This window comes from Xyrauchen texanus, chromosome 7 (genome assembly GCF_025860055.1).
Source record: "Xyrauchen texanus isolate HMW12.3.18 chromosome 7, RBS_HiC_50CHRs, whole genome shotgun sequence".
NCBI lineage: Eukaryota > Metazoa > Chordata > Actinopteri > Cypriniformes > Catostomidae > Xyrauchen > Xyrauchen texanus.
The window spans coordinates 44,336,933-44,360,100 of NC_068282.1; the positions used below are offsets into that span (position 1 = coordinate 44,336,933).

At 39.6% G+C, this 23,168-nt stretch overlaps 1 protein-coding gene across 4 annotated transcripts in view; it reads right to left on the bottom strand.

The window, feature by feature from the left end:
- Nucleotides 1-23,168, bottom strand: part of LOC127646626 (B-cell lymphoma/leukemia 11A-like) — a 123,071-nt gene that overhangs the window by 12,251 nt on the left and 87,652 nt on the right. For all 4 annotated transcript variants that reach the window (XM_052130385.1, XM_052130389.1, XM_052130388.1 and 1 more), the window contains one exon: nucleotides 21,873-22,208. In XM_052130385.1, the coding sequence (XP_051986345.1) occupies nucleotides 21,873-22,208 (336 nt within the window). The remainder of the gene's footprint in view (nucleotides 1-21,872; nucleotides 22,209-23,168) is intronic.

Here is a 23,168-nt window from a genome sequence, read left to right on the forward strand (position 1 = left end):
TAGGAAAACAATTACATGTTCTACATTAATTATGTAAGTAGAGCAGAGCGCATGTGTCTCCAGATGCATTTTTTACAGTTGACATTCTATTTAACTTGTGCGAGTCACTGAAAAAACAGCGAGAGGCAGCACAAAGGTCAAAGACGTCTAGATATTAGGTCCCGCCTTCAAAGTAAATCTAAAGACCAAAGTATACTTTAGTCAGACGCGAACGCTAGGTGTCTGTGCAAAAAAAAAAACAGGACGCGCAAAGCAAATTTCATCCTCAGCAGAGTGCCCGAGCACTCTGAATGTAGAGTTGGGGTAATGGGTCCAATTATAATGGACTTGGACTTGTCACAGACTCTGATGCATTTTTACTCAGACTTGACTCGGACTCGAGCCTTTGGGACTCTGGATTTTTTTCAGTGTCCAGCTGAATCCATGATATTTGTGACGCAATGAAAAAAGAAATAACAAAATTAATGAATACATTTGTCTGCATGCAGCTGTACTAACACCTGAAGTCGTAGATGTAGCCAGAATGGTGTACGCTTGTAGATGTATGCTTGAATGTTACTACAGAGACTACTGTATAACATTAATTACTGAGGTGGCTGGCACAACGGAAACATCAAGAAGGGAATGAATCAAAAGTAATAGAAACTACACAAGGCAGTTTCACACGACACGGGACAACTGACAATCTGACAAATGGTAAAATTGTGTACGCCATTTGTGCAGCCAAGGCACGTGCTCGCGTTGCGATTTCATCGTGGTTTAAAACTTAAAATCAAGAATTTCATTGCGTCAAGTCACCCACATCATGTCTCTCACAGTTTACTAAAAACAGCATATCGAAATAAAAATACATAAAAATGTTATTAATATTGGATATTATGTCTTTTTAGGGGTAACGTGGTCTCTTGTGGTCCACGCAATGTTGTCAGCTTGAACTGGTCCATAATAGCTTGATGAATTAACTGTGTAAATGTTTAAGTAGTCGGGGAAAAAGCATTATTGCTAAAGCAGACAGCAACTCTAAACAGATAAACAGCACCTATTTATTTTTGATTGACTATTTTCAATGCATTGACGAGCTGCTTAAAATACATTCTTTTACAGCATTTGTCCAACATTCACAACATTCAACCATGCACAATGAAATATTAGGATATTATGGGCTGTGAAAAGTTTTTTTTAGAATTTACTTATAGACTATAAAATAAAGGTATCATTCGATGACAGAGATTGTGTATGAAGCTAAATTTCATGTTACGAGATGAATTTAATTGGTTATGATGTTTTGATTTTAAATGTTTACCTTATTTTATTTTTATTGTAAACCACCGGGTAACTTATACACGTCCTTTTTTAGCCCATATCTTCTGACACTTTTGAAGGGCAATTCTGTTACATTTATGACTCAAAATTATTATTCTCCATTTTTTTGTGGTTAAAGAAGAGCTCAATTAAATTTCCTTTGGTTTGTATTTAAAGAATGCGGCTGCACTCAAGCAAATATCAATGATTGTAATTTTTTTATCTTCTGCAGCAACTGCTACGAGACGCACATGGACACATCAGGTATTTAGGTACACGAGCAGCACGCAAAACTGCCCTGCATTGTGTGGTTTCCTGCAAATTATTTAGAAACTCATGTCCGTAACGACATGGCCCTAATATTATCAGTGGGCTTTTCCGGTATTTTTGGATGTAGCATTTGCAGTCAAATCGTGAGACGTTACTTCTCAGCTGATTACTACTGTGTTGACTCATTTGTATGTATTTGTATCAGTCAGCAGATAGAGAAACAAGATTCAGAAATAAATCTCAGTAAAGACTATTGTTTCTTTAGATAGGGATCATTTTTGAATAAACTAAATTTAAATTGAATTGACAAATTGAAAATGAAGTACAAATACAATTTTTAAATAATAATAACTCTGGTTGTAATGATTAACACAGCTTTCACTTTCTTTGGTGTATGTTTGAGTGGAGGGAAAAAAGTAATTTATATGTCAACAGAACGCAATAAGAATTGTCTTGAAGGACAGTTTTGTCTTCATACACCTAAAGCATATGCTTTCATTCTGAAACCACTTTGAAGTTTGTTCAGCAGGATACTAATCCTAAAATATATATATGTATGAAAAGCAGCAGAGGTGTTTTTGTTACATTTATATTAGGGCTGCACGATTTGGGGAAAATGTCATATTGCGATTATTGCAGGATTTAACATTTAAGCAGGATGTAACATGTACTTTGTAGAAAACCTTTTGAAAAGGAAACTGGATATAAACGTGTGGTTCACTCAATCAAACCACTAAAACTGTTGTTGTTGTGTATATATTCAATTCAATTCAAAGGGGCTTTATTGGCATGAATGTAAACAATACAATATTGCCTACAATATTGCCTACAAATATTGCCTAATACTACATCTTAATCTATAATTAAATTTAGTTTAATATATATATATATATATATATATATATATATATATATATATATATATATATATATATATATATATATATTACACACACAGACACATTTTATTGTTGTTGTAATTTTAATGTTATTTTTAACATAAGATTGACAGCGGGGGTGAGAGACGAGCATCTCCGTGTTAGAGTGCACATCAGCCGGCGGAACTTTAAATCTCGACTCCCGCTCAGATTGTGTCTCTTCCACGACTGGTTGAAGCAGCTCTGACTGCACAGAGAATGACAGTTTTGGAGTTTGTGCTTATTTACATGTCACGCTCCCGTATTATATTAACTTTAATTATTGATGAAATAAAGACATTATCGCCAAGCCGTGATCTGTGTTTCTGTGTTATTTTTTCTGGACACCAGTTCAGTGTCGGTCTGCTCGGCATACATCTTCACCTGATTCCCACGCTGATATGATATGAAACTCACATGATATGACCACACGTGCCACTCCCTAAACTGAGACTGACTGGTCATTCTTTATTAGCGATGTAGAAAATGGGCAAACAGCTCTCAGAGAGAATGGGCTGTCACGTTCACACACGCACTTATTTATTTAATAAAATCGCAGCATTTGCCGTCATATAATTGCACAGGCTGACATCGCGATTGCGATATGATTAATTGAGCAGCACTAATTTATATTGACAAACAGTTTTTCTTAGTTGTGAAGTTTATAATCAGCTTAAAATATTGATGTTGAGTTTATGGTTACAATTTTAATTCAGATTCATGGACAGGTTAATTTGGACTCGGCCTGTTATTGACTCGATCTTGAGTCCGACATGGACCCTTTTGGACTCGGACTCAACTCAGACTCGATTGTGTAAAGACTCGGACTTGACTCGGGCTTGAATAAGGTGGACTCGAACCCACGCTATCTGAATGAGCAGTATGCACATGCACGCAAATTTTTTTGCACTAATTAGTCAGTCCACAAGGTGGCAACACTCACAGTTGAGCTGTTGCTGTCACGAAGAAGTGCTAGAAGAAGATGTGCTGTAATCGCAGGAGACAAATGTGGAAAACACAAAAGTGGATGTGCATGTCAAGAGTGCATGTGTGAGGAGGTCAGGAGATACCTCCACTGTAGAACTCCAGTCTGAAGGAATATAAAGACATACTTGTGGCTCTTAACTCCTGAAGAGAAATAGTCCAGTCTTTCATAGCAGTCACATTTGGTCCCCACTGACTTTCTTTTCCACATGTGTACTCCCATGAAGACTTCTGCCTCTTTTCACATGACAGAAAAGTCTTGGGGATGCTCTAATCCACAACGAGGGTATTTGTCATCTCAGTGTGCTGGGCCTCTAAGTTTATGTGTCTTTGTGTATGTGACAGTGTCTCTGTGTGTGTCTGTCTACGATAGTTCACTGTGACAGGCGAGGAGGGCAGGGGTTCACAGAGCAGGGCAGAAGATGACCCATTCTCATCCAGCCGATCATGACAAGACAAGAGCAAAGAGGAGAGATTGGAGGGATATCAGTTTTTGGAAAGATTTTGGTTACTAAATTCACAAATCCTTGCCCTTTCTTATCACTGCTCTTACTGCTTGTGTACATATGTAGCTTAGACCACAGTCTACTGGATATGACCGGCTAATGGATATTGCACACAAAAATGGCAATAGATGGCTGAAATCTCCAGTTGCAATCTGATTGGTAGGTTTCTACACAGCTTTCAGGAGTCAGAGGTTTGCCAGTTTGGTGACCTTTCCTGTCTTAATGGGTGGTTCTTGGCCACAATAGAGAGCAAAAGTTGGGTTCCAGAAGTAAAAATCCCAATAATATTTTCCATATGGGAATAGATTTTTAATTATAATTTAAATCTTTAAAGACAGATCTACCATAAGGTTTGAGGTTGTTAATTGATGGTATTGCCATTAGTCTGCATGATTTCATCTTCGTAATTTTTTATTTTTTAAATAAAACGTGCTTAATAGTTGAATTTCTGTTGAAGAACTTCACTACCCATGATTCTGAAGGGCAACGATCCACCAATCAGAGAATCGAGGTGAACAAAGTGTGCCAAACAAGCCATGGCCTAGTCCCATGACGCATTGCAAATTACGCAATTGAGTCGGCTTTCTTACACTCTCAAACTACTAGTGTATTGTATTTTGCAGTACAATTAAAATATATTGTTTCTATACTTATAATCAACAACTTTACCTGTTCCCATTATTTTTATTTGATCGCTTCATTCGCAATGCTTCCTGGGATTGCAGTTTATTCCCACGCAAAACATGTTAAGTGCAAAGTCTTGTACTTTTTTGCTTCAAATCAAAGTTTGTAATGGTGCAATTCCCTTTGGAGCTGCTTGGTTTGGTTCATGGCTTAGAACTTTTATAAAATCCCTATGAAATAAATAAATGGGAAAAATACTTCTGGAACCAAGACGGCTGAAAGTGTGGGCAGGCACTGTTGGGCTCTATATGATGCAAAGTGGACCCGATATCATGCCAATTGTTGAAAGTCTGACTATACGAGACTATTTGTAGCTTGGCACACCAACATCACATGCCAGCTAATGCTCATCTGTCTATGTATGTCAAGAACACCATAAGCACTATTTATAAGATTTTTCCCTTGATGAACGCACCTAACCTATGTCTGTCTTGTTTTCATGCTTGCATTGAAACCTTCCCATCAAACCCTCTTTCTTGCTGTAAACGTTGGTAGACACGCTTTCACATGCAAACTCAACACGCCACTTAAACTGTCATGGTCCTTTATGTCCGGTCAGTAAGACGCTGAATGGAAGCTTTGTGACGGTTTCATGCCTGCATTCTACAAGTGCTCAATTTGTTACAGCTGTAATGTCACTACAGTGTTGCTCAAATGCAAGACGAGGCAAACAAACTAGAGAAAGAGGGATGAGAAGACAGAGGAAAGAAAGAGATAGTGAGGCTGGGGGTCTAAGATGGGATTAAATGAAAGAGTGAAAGAGAGAGCAAACAGACAAAAGAATGAGAGGACAGCGAGACTGGTGGGAGAAGAGAGAGAGACTTCAATGGACTGATAAGTGCTATAGCAAATTAACCTCTTTAATTGGCAATGTGCTCTCGCCAAACTCAAGGATTGTTTCATATTGATGACAGCTGATGAGGTGAGATGCTACAGGCATATTCACGCATATGCGAGCGCTTGGCTCACGGGGACCCGGGTTTGATTTCGGCTTGGGTCATTTCCCGATCTCTTTCCCTTGCTTTCATGTCACTCTACACAGCCCATTTAGAAAAACAATACAAACTGCAAAAAAACTAAAAAGTGAATTTAAAGCGATTCTGGAGTGCAATAAAGATAACATGTAAAGATGCATGTAAGCAAACGTAAACGAATTTGAAGAACATCTGTTACTCTGAGCACGAGATGGAGTTGTGGAGCACAGAACCGATTTATTTGTTTGATTCACTAAAAAGACCATCTCTACATGTAATTTGTTCCAGAATCTAACTACACTGGATGCGCTGTTTGTTTTGAAATGTAGATTTAAAAGAAATGGCCAAAAATCATGAGTAATTTGTTTGGGTTTCTGATTACACTGGTAGCGCTGTATGTTTTTGATTTATTAAAAAGAAAAGGCTCATAATAGTCATTCGTTCGGGAATCGAACTACACTGGACGTGTTGTATGTTTCGTGATGATGACAAAAGAACTGGCTAATAAGAGTAATTTGTTTGAGAATTGGACTATGTGTGAGGAACAGACCAAAATTTGAATCGCTATTCACTAAAAACATTCCCTCCGCCAAGTATGAATTAATGATACCAAACGCCATTGGGTAAATGATGACAGAAATTTTATTTTGGGTGAACTATTCAGGTCAGTTTATTTTGCAACCTGCAAGACTTGCCTTCAAAACTCAAGAACTCAAGTATGTAGTTAGATTTGTGTCTCTATAATTTCAGAAAAATACTTCTAATGCTAAAGTATATTTACAGTATGTCAGCGAGAACAGTAACTGATGAAGGTATATTTCCCCATGTTGACCATTTCCTGAGTTGTTTTGAGTGAAGGAAGAAGAAAGTCAATAGACATGGAGAGCACATCCAACCAACCTCTATCTTGACAGTGATTGCCTCAGCTAATTTGTACCTAACTTTCACAAAATAAATCACATCTCATATAGGCTAAATAGAGATATGGATGAACTAAACCTATTCACAAACAAGTGCAACAGGAGAACTTTATATCCTAGGCCCATCCACATTCAGAGGTGATATTGATAGGGCATCTAAAGCTCAAGTATTCACTTACCAAACAAAGCTACACAGCACCATCTGGAAGAGGTGGCCCACTTTGTGGGGTCAGAGATGCAGTATAAAACAGACACATTGAAACTGAGAACGTGAAAAAGAGATAAACAGAACTAGATCAGCAAAACTGATAGATCGAGAAAACACTCTCTATTGCACTTACACACACACATACCCAACAGAATCAAACACACAAAGACACACAAATGCATGCTGCGAAACTGTCACACACTGAGACCCCTGCTGTGCGTGAGAGCCCCATCAAAAAAATCTGCATAAATACATATGCAAATGTAGGGTCAACTGATAGACAAGTGAAGAGCATGCTAAGGAACATATTTATCCATCTCTATGTGAAACAGACATTTTAATGAATGCAAACATAATAAATATTTGTTTTGCCCACTGCCAGCTCATTCTTGTTTTTCATACAAAACTGGATGTAATTTTTTCATTATATCTATCATATTCAAATCACAATGTATAATATCATCCAAAAATCTAATGAAAAATCCTATCTCCTGGCCTTTGATTTGTGATTATATTGCCTTGCGCTCTCAAAATAGATTTTTCTTGTGTTTGTGTGCGTATATAGGCCTGAGTGGTGTGAATTATCTTTAAAACAAGCATGCAAGTGAGGACAAGGCCAGCAAACCGGTATGAACAAGTCCAGGAGTCAGCGCCTCTTTGCCTTCGGCAAAAAAACAAGAAAAACTAAACCTAGTTGCATTTGATATATAGGCAGCAGGTATGAGGGCTGTGTACGTGTATGAATGTGTATATGTTGTCTTATCAGATTTAAAAAACCTGGAACTTGGCCAAGTTGATCTAGAAATGGACAGCGAACGTCTGGGTGAGCGGACAGCCCTTCCCCCCTTCAGCAGTTCTCGGCCTGACCCTGCGTTAACCTAAAGAACACATCCCCAGCAAGCGCGCCTCTCCCTCAATCACTTTCTCTTCCTTTACTTCAGAACTTCTACTTAAATGTAGTTCTTTTTAAATTTCTCAGACTTTTCCCAACTTTTGGGGTGAACTATCCCTTTAAGACTTTCCTCAACCTGCTCTTAAATCTCTCTTTTCATCTGTCTGGTTTCCTTACTTGTTCTGGTTGAATTTATGTAGATGTTTCTTTCTCATTCTCTCGGTTCCTCTCTCGTTCCCTCTAAAGCTCTTCAGAGAGGGAGACATAGATCATTCCGGCTTCTTCCCCCTGCTCTATTCAGGATAAACAAAGTGCCTCAAGTTCAGGCCCCACCCCAGGACCCTTAAACAAAGCCATCTATCATGCTGTCTGGCCCGACCTGTTTGGCCACAGCCAGGGCTGTCTCAGACTCCGAGCCCCCCGCCCTGAGCACAATTCCCTCATTGTGTCCCCGTAGGCCTCCCTGCTGGTCTCTTCTCACACCCCATGACATAAACACAGGGTTAAGTCAGGCTCCAGAGGCGAGCCAGCACCTGTGATGGGGAAGATAAAGGTAGTGCCAGCAGCAGCTCATCTTACATTAGGAAACACAGGCACTGATTTGCTAAACATACCTTTAGTGGCGAAAAACCAGTTACGCTGCATGACCGTGGCCCACTCATCACCTTTAGGGAAAATATCCAGATTTCTGTTGCAGTAGGTGTTTGTAGACCCACCTTTCTCACCAAACTGGCTCAAAGAATGGGTCCACTCAGACCTACTGGAAGATATGGACATGTTCCGCAAGGGCCAGTGGTGGCTCAGTGGTTAAGGCTCTGGGTTACTGACCGAAATGTTGGGGGATCAAGCCCCAGCACTGCCAAGATGCCACTGTTGGGCCCTTGAGCAAGGCCCTTGACCCTATCTGCTCCAGGTGCGCTGTTTCATGGCTGACCCTGCGCTCTGTCCCCAACTTAGTTGGGATATGTAAAAACAACTGCATTTCATTGAATCTGCACAATAAAGTTGAATTATAATCTTAAATTCACTTTTGGTGCAATATGGAATTTTATTTACAGTGCACCAATAAAAAGAAGGAGAATCCAAATGCAAATTAATATACAGGTGAAACTCGAAAAATTTGAATATCGTGCAAAAGTTCATTAATTTCAGTAATTCAACTTAAAAGGTGAAACTAATATATTATATAGACTCATTACAAGCAAAGTAAGATATTTCAAGCCTTTATTTGATATAATTTTGATGATTATGGCTTACAGCTTATGAAAACCCCAAATTCAGAATCTCAGAAAATTAGAATATTGTGAAAAGGTTCAGTATTGTAGGCTCAAAGTGTCACACTCTAATCAGCTAAACACCTGCAAAGGGTTCCTGAGCCTTTAAATGGTCTCTCAGTCTGGTTCAGTTGAATTCACAATCATGGGGAAGACTGCTGACCTGACAGTTGTGCAGAAAACCATCATTGACACCCTCCACAAGGAGGGAAAGCCTCAAAAGGTAATTGCAAAAGAAGTTGGATGTTCTCAAAGTGCTGTATCAAAGCACATTAATAGAAAGTTAAGTGGAAGGGAAACGTGTGGAAGAAAAAGGTGCACAAGCAGCAGGGATGACCGTAGCCTGGAGAGGATTGTCAGGAAAAGGCCATTCAAATGTGTGGGGGAGCTTCACAAGGAGTGGACTGAGGCTGGAGTTACTGCATCAAGAGCCACCACACACAGACGGGTCCTGGATATTGGGCTTCAAATGTCAAACGTCTTACCTGGGCTAAAGAAAAAAAGAACTGGTCTGTTGCTCAGTGGTCCAAAATCCTCTTTTCTGATGAGAGCAAATTTTGCATCTCATTTGGAAACCAAGGTCCCAGAGTCTGGAGGAAGAATGGAGAGGCACACAATCCAAGATGCTTGAAGTCCAGTGTGAAGTTTCCACAGTCTGTGTTGGTTTGGGGAGCCATGTCATCTGCTGGTGTTGGTCCACTGTGCTTTATTAAGTCCAGAGTCAACGCAGCCGTCTACCGGGACATTTTAGAGCACTTCATGCTTCCGTCAGCAGACAAGCTTTATGGAGATGCTGACTTCATTTTCCAGCAGGACTTGGCACCTGCCCACACTGCCAAAAGTACCAAAACCTGGTGTCTGGAATATGGTATTACTGTGCTTGATTGGCCAGCAAACTCGCCTGACCTGAACCCCATAGAGAATCTATGGGGCATTGCCAAGAGAAAGATGAGAGACATGAGACCAAACAATGCAGAAGAGCTGAAGGACGCTATTGAAGCATCTTGGTCTTCCATAACACCTCAGCAGTGCCACAGGCTGATAGCATCCATGCCACCCGCATTGAGGCAGTAATTAATGCAAAAGGGGCCCAAACCAAGTACTGAGTACATATGCATGATTATACTTTTCAGAGGGCTGACATTTCTGTGTTTAAAATCCTTTTTTTTTATTGATTTCATGTAATATTCTAATTTTCTGAGATTCTGAATTTGGGGTTTTCATAAGCTGTAAGCCATAATCATCAAAATTATATCAAATAAAGGCTTGAAATATCTTACTTTGCTTGTAATGAGTCTATATAATATATTAGGTTCACCTTTTAAGTTGAATTACTGAAATTAATGAACTTTTGCACGATATTCTAATTTTTCGAGTTTCACCTGTATGTGATGAGAAGGAGGCAGTGGCCGGGCCATGATGGAGCAAGACCGGCACTGAATCAGCTTATCAGAGGGAGAGCGAGATAAAGGGTAGCCGGAGTGAGACACATACGGCCGCGTTGCATGCGTGTCCTTATGTTTATGTATGTTTTATGTTGAGTTTCTAATTAAACTTTACGTCAACTGTTCAGCTGGTTCCCCCCTGTCATTATCCTGTTACTGTGGAGCTGAAACATGGTAGGGACAAGGGATGCGCTGTTGCAGAGTCCTCGTCGTGGCCGTCTGCCTGGTGATGAAGGGGTCATTGCTGGTAGCCGAGAGCCGGAGGAACCACGGTCGTCTGCCGAGAAGGGGAGGAGTGGTTCCATCTACCAGGGGAGGAGTGAGCTGGCGTCCGCCAGAAGGCAGAGGAGCGGTTGAGGACTGCAAGTTCTTCTCTCGCTCTCTCTCTGTGTGTCACTGCTCACCCTTTTCCTCTCCCCATACCTCCCCTCGTCTCTCCCCCAGGTTCGCAGGAGGTAGGGTGGACCTCCGGCTGACAGAACAGCCAGAAGGGCTGTGGGGAGGGGGGCGCTAGAGATGCCAGTTCAGGAGAGAGACAGATGCATGCAGCCGCGTTGCATATGTGTCTGTTTGTTTACGTTTGTTTAAAGTGGAGTTTCTCATTAAAGTTCATGTCAACATTCTGCCGGTTCTCGCCTCCTTTTTGCCCATCCTTGAACTGTTACAATCTAATATGGAAGAGTCATTAACATTGTCTCTGGGGATATAACAGTAGCCTGTCTGCTTGGCCTTCTGCGCTGGACACACCGAAGCCTTGTGCCCCGGCTGCTGACAAAAAAAAATCTTTGTGCACATGCAATATATTCTGGGTGTCCCAGATCAGTCCCACCCCCAAAGTTAGTCTGAGGGAAGCGTGTTTTACTTTGTGGTAGTTGATAGTGAGGAACTGCCCGATGAGTTTTCATGTACTGCTGTGCCAACTTTGCTGCCACCAGTCCTGTCATCAACTCGTGTTCCCTCATTCACGTACGGCTGTCATAGGGGAGCACACGAAGTAACTGCTCCATAATGATGAGCTCACCGATCTCCTCCTTGGAATGCAGGTCTCACCCAGTGTCAGTAGAGGTTCCTGTAGGCATCTCTCCCTCTGGAACTGAAGCCACCCGGAACCGCTGATGTTAGGTCTCCGTTGAGATGTTAAACTTTTCCAGAACTGCCTCATTCAGGTCATCGTAGACGTCTGCTAGCTCCTTGACCTTCGCCAGGTAAGCCTCCAGCACTTGCCCAGTCAACAGAGGAACCTGTCAACAGCTCCACTCCTTCTTGGATCACCGCTAGGTCCTTGCCAGACACTCGAGTCATCGCAGATAACATTTGATGCTGTCCTCCTGCTGTAGAACTTGCATCGTTGTCTCAGATTGGGCCGTCGGTTGACTTCTCTGACCTGGAGCCACAGATGAGTCATCAGATGGTGGGACATCGAGGGCACTCTGCGTGGGGGTGTTGTTGTTGGGAGTTCCATCCATGGGCTCTCGATGTTACTCAGGGTCACTGCAGTTTATACAGTCTGTAGGATGGAGTCTCGTAGACCCCAGAGCTCCAGCAGATATCTCTCTTCCCTCTGCTGCTGCGCACTCTGGAAATTGTGCATTAGACCAAACATACCCTCACCAGCTGAAGTGACTGGCCTGGTCTGGGGTAAACTGGATTTCATCTGAGTTTCCTTGGAATTTATGTGGTTGTAATGTTCGTGTGCTACCAGAATCCCCTGTGCTCCCGCTCCTCCGATAGCGGAAATTGCAGAAGGGGGAAATGGAGCAAGGTTGAGGTGAGTGTGTGTGTGTGTGTGTGTGAAGCCAGTGCTGCCATTCCCAATGGTGATGATCACTTCATCACAATAACATAATGCAAGTACATGTTTCTCAATTTTGCCACAAGGGCCGCTATAGCAGACATGTGTCCTTCTATGGTGAGTTTTATCTTTTAAGCCAACTACTGGGTGTTTCTCAATGCTAAGAATGCTGAGAATGGACTTGCATTCTTATGAAGACCAGTCTTGCTAAGCAACCTTGGAAGGAGAGTAGGATGTAGAATGCATCATTTGCAAGCTTTGAGATGTGCTGCGACCTGTATATGTAAAAATCTTAGTCTTTCTTTATTTTACTACACAAATTTGTAATATATCAAATCTATTTAACTCTTTCCCCGCCAGCGTTTTTAAAAAAAGTTGCCAGCCACCGGCAGGGTTTTTGACGATTTTCGCTAAACTTTAATGGCCCGCAGAATATTTTCTTCCATGAATATATGAAGATGCTATATATCAAAATAAAGATCTGAGCCTCTGCTTTTAGCCAAAAAAACAATTTTATTTTATCTTCATTTGTTCTTTTTTTATTGCCACTTGAACAGAGGTAGGTTTTGTCAAAAACAACATTTCGGACAAAAAGCTGAGAAAAAGGCATTTTTATCAAACAAGTGCTTTAGTATTAGTATGGTGTTCCACTTCACGTTTGAGACGATCGCAGTCTGTTTCTTTGATCAAAGAGTTGCGTACTCTTTCAAAACATGCGTGCGGGTCTTCCTTACCGTATACCACCTAAAACACGGATACCCGGAAAATTCCGTGTTTGGCGGGGAAGCGTTTTTTCATAAAACCCGGAAAAGTCCGTGTTTGGCGGGGAAAGAGTTAATATATGCACTCCCATATATATATACATAATTTATTCATTTGTTATGTGAGATCCAGCTTTTTATACATAGGACCACTGAGGGACTCATACACAACTATAACACAAGGTGCAAACATTCACTGATGCTTAAGAAGGCAACACACTACTACATGCATATTAAACTTTCTGTAAATACCTGTTACGTAGATTCTGAAAGGCAGAACTGAATAAAAAAACATATATTTTATCTCCTAAATTCTGAAAGGGGTGTAAAAACATGATACAAAAGGGGAATGCATATGTAAGCACACAACTATACAGTATATACTGTATATTAAACACCCGATTAATGAGTTATCTTGTTTCTGAACAACAATCTAAATCGAGCAATTCTGTGATGTGGCAACTAAAACAGCCATTTGGCTCCTAAATGTTTCCGTTTAGGAGCCTATGGCTCCGTAGTAATCTTTTTAGTCTGGAGCCCTGATCAATGAAAAATGAATTACACCAAACACAGAACACACTAACAAACGACCCCAATCCCCTTTCAGTTGCTAATGTTTTAAAATACTAAATAATCCATGATGTGGCATCATGTAGCACTATTCCAACAACATTCTGTTTGGAGTGATCAATCATTTATGTCCTTGGCTCTTGTCTGGTTTGTTTACCATTTCATGAAATGTTTATTGTTATATAAAATCATTATGTAGTAGCTTAAACAGTCAAGCATTAAGAAAATACTCTAAAATATGTTTTAAGGGTGCACAGCTCTATTCTGCACTATTTATTTCTCTAGTGACTCAGTCTTTCTTCGCCTGGCATATATCAACAGAATGAACTCATAATGGGCTAATCAAATATGCAAAATAATTGGCAATTACCCAGAGGGACTAATGGTCATTAGAATTTACAACAAGGTAATGAACTAAAGTCTGCATGTACCATGCATATTCATAAAGTAATCAAGGCTTTGAAGATTAAAGAAGTGCTTCAAATTCAAATGAGCCACAGAATATTATCAGCGAGTTTCAGAAAGAGAGAGAGAGAGAGAGAGAGAGAGAGAGAGAGAGAGAGAGAGAGAGAGTATGTCTCCCAAGAGAAAAGCAGTGATGGGCAGTAGCTTCTCATATACAAATAGCGAAGCTATTAGCTAAACTACAATTCTAAGCAGTGAGGTGGTAGCTTCGATCAAGTATCTTTTCAGTAGCAAAGCTATATTTTTAACTAGGTAGCGGCGTAGCGTTGAGAAAAGCTACACCGCAACATCATGCCTTGTACCCGGTGTTTACTATTGCCAGTTTTGAACAAAAACTATATCTAATACTAATATCCGATCACAAATGAATTGCTCATCTGAGTCAGTTCTTTAAAATAAATTGGTCACACATGATAGGAAAGCGGTCTGAATCGGTTCACAATTCAATTGGAATGCCTCAGAAAGCCTGTGCGCGCACACGCTGCTGAATCATTTGTGCGTGCTCTCACTTGCCAATAAGCTCACGGAATATTTTTTAACACTGAAAATAAAGATACCGCTGATTGCAGTCGATCTACAATCAATGGAAATGAAACCTGCAAACGCATTCTATCGTTTGCCAGCGTTGAAGGTCTTTATAAAGTTCAACATGTTCCAGGGCCAGGGTAGCTCAACAAGTATTGATGCTGACTACTGCACCTGAAGTTTGAATCCAGGGCATGCTGAGTGACTCCAGTCAGGCTTCCTAAGCAACCAATTGGCCCAGTTGCTAGGGTGGGTAGAGTCACGTTGGGGTAACCTCATCGTGGTCACTATAATGTGGTTCTCGCTCTCGGTGGGGCGCGTGGTGTGTTGTGCGTCCTCCGCCACCCAGATTGAGGTGAGTCACTACACCACCATGAGGACTTAAAGCACATTGGGAATTAGGCATTCCAAATTGGGGAGACAAAGAAAAAAAAGTTCAACACAAGTTTTTTGGACATGTACCAATACCTGGACACTATGAATTTGCATGTGTGTTTTTTAGTTTTTTATGGGCACATACCGGTACGTATTGCACCATTCTGTATACTTGTATACTGTATTGTACAAAACTGTAATACACTGTACCAAGGCTTTGATTAACATCATGTGAATACATCTGTTAGATGCTTTGTTTAAGATGGTATGCTTCCTGCATCTGTGGTTGAAAAAATATAATATGCAGCTTAAATGTAGCAAGCTGCTTTTGGCATGTAACTTGTAATGTAACTTGCTTCTTTCCCTGAAGTGTAGCTATTAGCTTAGTTTAACTTATTTTTCTGTTGAGTAATTTGTAGCACAGCTTGCTAAATGTTTTGAGTAGCTTGCCCAACATTGTATAAAAGTCTAAACATTTTGTTATATTCTACTACAGAGTTTGCGTGTAAAATACTCTATTGCAGTAAAAGAGCTAAATTAAATACTCAAGTTCAAAGAATTGAATTAATTAATCAGCCTCTTTACAGAAATGCTTGTATTGTGCTTTACACATTTCCATATTATTAAATGCATATTTGCCCACCTATTCATTGTCAATAGCCATTTTCAAAGTCCAACAAATACAGTCAAAGCTGAAAGAAAAGCAGAGAGTCTTAAGTATCTTTACAGATGCTTATTATCGTTGACTTCCTTCCCCACATCAAAATTCAAATGTTTCATTGCACAGTGTAGCAATTCAACAGATGCAGTTCAACCCCAGTCCAACTGACTGACCCAAAAGGCTTATGTTTCCAAAAGAAATTGAGTTTGCATGCAAAATGTGGATAAAAAGTTAAAAATAAAGTGTAGGAGAGAAGAAGACAGACAGAAAAAGAGAGATTTTAGAGGAACCAAGACCCATAACGTAGACTGTGAGGGGCCTCATGGGTCTTTATCTCATTCTATAGAACACAGATAAGACAGACCAGCTGCAGACCACACACACACACACACACACACACACACACACACACACACACACACACACACACACACACACACACACACACACACACACACACACACACACACACACACACACACACACACATATATATATATCCAGTCCACCATGTTGCAATACCTTGTCCTGGAAATACCCCCAAAATAGTCTATAACAACACAGGTAACCCAAAAATTTTTGTTTTGCTTCAAAAATTTGCTTCACAACAAAAATTAAGCTACCACTAGGGTAAAATCAGGGGAGAAGAATGATTTAGAGATACAGTAGAACATATTAAAATTTTTCCTCTCAGGCCAGTTAAATTGATACCTAATTAGGAATATGTTATCTGCAGAAATCTGCACTTTTTTCAAATCTTTTTCAAAAAGTTCTGCATGGGCAGGATGTGCATGGGCTTGCAATCATATTTAATACACTGTAAATATTCCATAGTCCATTTCAGCTCTTTAATGCTTTTTTACTGAAAAATAAAGCAAAATCAAAGTCAGCAATAAACTGTACAGTATAAAGGCCAAAGTGTACTTTGGTTTTCCACGTACTGCTATTTCTCGCGCACAGTGCTCATGATGCAAATTTTGTCGCGTGCAGCCAATTTTAAAACATTTTACCATTCTTAAAATACACTCTGCAAAACTTTGTTGATTTTCCAACAAAATCAGCACAGAAAGTGCCAAAAACGTCAGATTCTGTCTAGGCCAAGACTAATCACTCTGATTCATCATTGTGCATTAATGTTATGAAGCTCAATGTTGCAAAAAAACAAATACAAAAAAGTAATTACAAATGTCGACATGACCGGAGTATAGCTAAGAGGAATTTTGTAATAGACACTTTTCACGATAAGTTAACTGCAGCAGTCGTAATCTCTATTTGTTTTCCCCGATTTCGATTAATTCTACAGCTCTACCTATAGATACACACATACATACACTCACTAATCCCTTTATAAGATACACTTTGGTCCTAATAAAGTGCACGACTTGGTCTCCTGCTGTTGTAGCCCATCCGCCTCAAGGTTTGACGTGTTTTGCATTCTGAGATGGTATTCTGCTCACTGCAATTGTACAGAGTGGTTATCTGAGTACGTAGCCTTTCTGTCAGCTCAAACCTATCTGGCCATTCTCCGTTGACCTCTCTCATCAAGATGTTTCCATCTGCAGAACTGCCGCTCACTGGATGTTTTTTGTTTTTGGCACCATTCTGAGTAAATTCTACAGACTGTTATGTGTGAAAATCCCAGGAGATCAGCAGTTACAGAAATACTCAAACCAGCCCATCTGGCACCAACAATCATTCCACGGTCGAAATCACTAAGTTCACATTTTTTTCCCATTCTGATGATTGATGCAAACATTAACTGAAGCTCCTGACCTGTATCTGCTTGATTTTATGCATTGCACTGCTGCCACACGATTGGCTGATTAGATAATCACATTAATAAGTGTACAGGTGTTCCTAATAAAGTGGGAAAGTAATCTTGCAAGATAATTATACAAGAATTAGAATAGTTTAAAATAGTTTTAGATGAACTATAGGATGCCACACTGCAGGAATTGCCTGTTATGATTGAAATGTCATGTCAACTGGATGTAAAGATGTAAACTTGACCACAACAAAATACGCAAGGGGTGTAACGGTTCTCAGTTAAAAAAAAAATTTTTTTTACTGTATGCCAACCACGGTACGGTTCATCTCTAGTTTAATAACGCATCTGGATCATACCTCCGCAAATGCACCTTTATGGCTCTGTAGATGTCAACTTTCTACAGACAGAAGCTGTCCTGTTAACTTTTAGTATGTTAAATCAGTTGAAGACATTACAGTTCTGCACATGTTAGTTGGCAAAATGGCAAGCGGAGAAAACAAGCCATAAAATAGAATCCCCTGCGTCATTCAAGTCTCCTGTCTGGGATTTTTTTCTTTATGTAGTCAATTACAACAGCGATGGTAAAAAAAAAAAAAAACGTTTACAAAACAGGCACTGTTTGCAGACATTGCTTGATGCAAGTGCCATAAACTGGTAATATATTGATATTTGATTAGCTATTTATGCTGACATCACCTGAGTATATATAGCATGAGGTGCACACAGAGCCACAGGTGAACCCGAAACTGCACACAGACAAACTCCCTTCCGTCTTAAAGCAGGCACATGGTGCTAGATCGGACAGACATGAACCAAGAACTAAAGCATTTGGGGTGTTCATAGCCAAATTAAGTTATGTTGCCCTTACTCCATTGATGAAGTTGTGGGATTTCAGCATATGATTAAATACTCGTTACGACATCCATTCTCGTATTAATTTTAATAGCACGTTTATTTATTCTATAGTGATGTACAGATTCTTAATGTTGAATATATGTTGAGTTGACTTTGAAATGCACTTTATGTTGATGCATGTAACATAATAAAATGTTAAAATGTTGAGTTAGTAATTAGAGAAAGTGTTTTTTTAATGGACCCTAATGAAAATGAACCATGGTTTTACTATAGTAATATTGTAGTAATATGACTGTAATAACACGGATTGTTGTCACCATGGTTTCCTTAGCAGAAATCATGGCTTTGATTGTTTTAACCATGGTTTTATGTAGTAATACTGTAGCAGCCATATAGTAACCATGGTTTTACTACAGTAACATTGTAGTAGTCATGACTGAAGTAACAATGACTGCTGTCACCATTGTTTTCTTGGTAGTTTTGATACGAATAACCATTGTTTTACAACAGTAATACTGTAATTTCCATACAGTAACCTTGATTTTGCTATAGTATTGTAACCATGACAGTAACCAAGTTAATTTTGTGGTTACTATGATTTTACAACAAATACAATGTTTAAACTATGGTTATTGTAGTAAAACCATGGTGATTTGTATTGAGGGCAAATCTCTTGAATTGTCTGTTACAATATAGAATATATTTTTTTCCCCTGAACATAACAAATATTGAACCGTACCGAAACCATAGACTTGAAACCGTGTTACAAACAGAACCGTGAGAAATTTGAACCATTACACCCCTAACATACGCACAAACACGCCGCCTACTCTGTGCCAATATACTGCCATATGCCAACTGAAAGGGAACCCTTTGGCAGCGTCTGCCAAGTCAAACATGCAGTCATGTTCTGTTGAGACAGACTGGGCAAACCACAGACACATAAAAACTCAAATCAACAAATTAGCCACTTAATGTTTCTATGCCATAAACTTTCATTCAATCACTGTCTAAACCAGCTCTCCAGTGTACTGTACAGCTTAAAATTATCCAAAGAAAAATAGCTACTCTTCAAACATTTTATTTTGGATTCAATCTGACTAAATTTACCTGACAATTTAGTTTACATCAACAACTTTTTGGGTTACATCAAGTAAAAATAGACCACTTCTTTCAGTGCCATTTCCCACTATTTTTTTTATACACATAAGCTTGTAAAGTTCCACAGTGATGGTGCACTATTGGGGGATCCCAAAATTCCTGTCTCTTACTGTTCCATTTGCTCTCTAGCAGCTAATGATCCATAACCCTCCATGGCAGGAGAAGAGTGGATCATTGCCAAAGATGTCAAAGCCAAGGCCAAGAACACCAGCCTCCATTGGAGAACATAACAGACAGAGTCCCATTTCATCCTAGTTAATCATGCCAAGTAGTTACATGTAGCTAATGTGTAATGTAAATATGATCTGTACAATAAAATATCACATTTTGTTTGATATCTTCAAAGCTCTTCAAAGTGTTTACATAATGAAGAACTGCTTTTTAAGTCAGGGGGACTAGGCGAAAGTTTATAAAATACTAATAAAAGAGGGATCACCTATTTAAGCTTCAAAGAAAATGGCTTCATATGGACATACTTAAGAAACTACCTGCTGAAAGAGAAAGATATAGCAGATAAGGGGGATGGGGGAGGAAAGTCTGTGCATAAAGGGGTTATTGCCCCGGCCGATCGTCTGGTCTGCTTGGGGGCATTCAGACTTGAATAAAATGGGGGTGTGATGGGGTGTTGTTAAAGGAGGGGGATATTAAAAGCTGTGTCCACATGCATATCTTAAATTGTTTATCATGCAAATTTCTCTGAGTGTGAACCTTTAACGGATTCACCATTGCAGCCGATACAGAATTCCATCTGTTGTGATGGACATCTGCTTGTGCGACGCGACCGCAGACTACAGATCACGCATGTGCTTTACATGTAACAGTGAAGGCGTGTGACCTGTCTGGACCATGGCGGGCAAGCACTCAGCGTCCTGAGAAACACAAAGATAGCCTGTATGACATTACCAGCCATGGCTCTATGGGGAAATAAAACATGGACTGTACTCTATATAAGAACGTTCTAATGCCATTACACTACAAATAGTTTAAGTCACCTAAAAAAATTGCCTTTTGGGGTAACAAATAAAAAACTGATCAAATCCAAATCTCATGAAAATGATGTGGCTGTGGCAACATTTTTGCCAAATTAAATAACCTGGTGCCTTACACGTATCGCAGCAATTCCAAGGAGAAATTTCCACTCTGTGGCGCTAAAAGCGAGATAGATTTTTATGGTTAATGCTCTGTCGAGTTTGAAATCAATAAAACCGACCTCCCTACGCTAAACCTTAAATCTAACAACCGATAGTGCATTCAAAAGCAAATGTGAGTTGAAAAATGCAATTGCTGAAGCAGGCACGTCAATTTCAGGTGCATCTAAGTCACTTTTGGCTCATGTGTTGAATTAAGTGCTTAATGGGACTCGAACCCCGGGTCCTTTGAATTTCAAGTGCATTGCTCGATCAGATAAGCTACCACACAATTAGCACAGAAAAGTGCTTAGATGTCATAAGATAGCATTGTCTGAGAAACGGGGCAAAAAAGTTAATTATTTTGTACTGATAATCTGCTGTTTTACTCAGTGATTTGTAAGAAAGGGAATCAAAGTCATTGTTGTTTAACCCTCTATTGTTTAAGAAACAGTTGTGATACGTACAACGAGCCATGTAAAAAACATTTTGCAAAAATTTACATATTGTTAAGTGATTCTAAGAGACCAGGTTAAAAAAAAAACATATTCTTTAATATGACTTACCGTAATTAACCAGACATCTTTGGGTTACATTAAGAAGAGTATGTTAAAATGTTCAGACCAGGCAGAAATAGGTCTTTCTACGTTTCCCTGGAAATCAAACCCACAAGCTTTGGCATTGCTAGCACCATGCTCTATCAATTGAGATTCAAGAACATTTGCTTTAATCTTTCTGGGTACATTGTGGCCAACGCAAAGGAAAACCTCTAATTATTATGAAAATGACTAGAATCAGTACCGATCTATGGGAATGGGACAGGTCAAAGACAGGTTTTTTCTTTGACAGCTGAAAATAATTTTCTTTTCTTTTTTCCAGCATGAATGTAACACTTGCAGCCATACATTTACTGGCGTAAGATACAACCTTGTGAAAACCACACTGAATGCAGCAACATCTGCAAAATCCACATGAGAGAGACAAATGGATAGATAGAGATACCATTCATATTGACATAGAGGAATTTTGACTCTATATTCTTTCAGGTCCTATTTCCCTAAAGTCCAGAAGATAAATGTACAAATCACAGTCTCAGAAGTTAGAAGGATTTGAATCTTTAGTGCTATTAGCTCCTGGCTAGTGTTCAAACTCTGACCTCTTGGAGTTTAGTTTCATATGACTATTGAAAAACTGAATTAAGGAAAATAAAATTGCGTTATGTCAGGGCAATAATTAGACGCACTTTTTAGCCTTTCTTTGTTTAAAAGTAATGAAACGTAACAGGACCTTCCCAGTTAACATTTTTGGTTCTTATGCATGGTCCCCAGACCCCCTCAATTCATCAGGGCCCCTCCAATCCCAAGCGTCTATTTCAAAAAATCTCCTTGCAAACATCTCTCACAGATGTGCTCCAACACAAACACCGGTTACTCTACCTGTTATATTTTCCTGCTTGGGTTGTAATCCATGCGGTGTGGAAGCTAAATGCTCCTCTCCACGGGGCGAAACCTGAACAGCCACTTCCACAGGGGCGCAGGCCCGTCGAAGACCTGTGTGTGGAGGCGACGGTGGCATGTCTGAACCTTTGTCTATACATAGGCCTCCTTGACACTGCCTGCGTTTGTGCTCAATGAAGTCTAGGATGTCAGCCAAAGGAAACCTGGAGTGACACTGGCCACAGGTGAGAAGGTCCTGGTCCCCTTTAGGGGTGGATGGTTCTGATACGGGGTGGCTTTCCCCGTCTTCAGGGATATCTGCCGTCACTGGCTCGACTGCAGCAGAAACACAGAAAGGAAGGTGTGAAACAACAGGATAACTTGTAATATTCATACTGAAACCTGATAATGACTAGTGATAATTATAGGTCTGTATGTAGCATAAGAGTTAATTAAATCCTATTCTGTTAAAATGGAAGTGTCACATTTGTGGTAGTGTTAGAGGTGTTAAATCTCATATTAAGTCAGGTGTCATCACTCAAAAAAATACCTCTTTGGCTGAACTCGATTCAACCATCAAAGTGCTTCCACGTGTTTGATAAGAGTTTTCTTAACTTAAAAATACTATGTAATCTCAACACAAACACTTTGAAAGAAACTAGTTGAAGTCGGTAAACCCAACAAAATTAGATGTGTCAATGTAACTCAAATAAATCTCTCTTATTTATTTATGTACTAAATAGTGAAAGTGAATGTTAGCACGTTAAATATATGCTGGTTGGAAGCATTACATAGTGTAGTTTAGTAACTATGTTATAGTTAGCATAGCAATTGCTCAACAACATCTACCTGTCCTAATCGTAGCTCAAGCTCCACCTTTCACCATTATGTTAAACTCCAAAACTCTCTAAATCTCAACATAACAAAAAATTAAACACTAACAGGTGTCCCACTTTATAGTCATCTTGCACAAAAACACATAAAATAACACTTCATTTGAACCCTAACCCTTCCTATCATGTCCCATGCAAAGCATACTGAGAAATGGAAATCCCCTACCCAGTTTCATCAATGCTACATTAACAACACAAGAAGTATTCATGTAGTCCCAACTCAAATGGGTTAAGTAAACTTCCATTTTACAAATTGAAATGGATAGAACGAAATTAAATCAAGTTGTGACAAAATGTTATAGGATTGTATTGCTTTAGTTCATTTGAATTAAGTGAAATGAACAAGCAGCAAAACTCCTTTTTTTTTAGTGTATGGACGTAATAAGTAGAATTTACACAAATA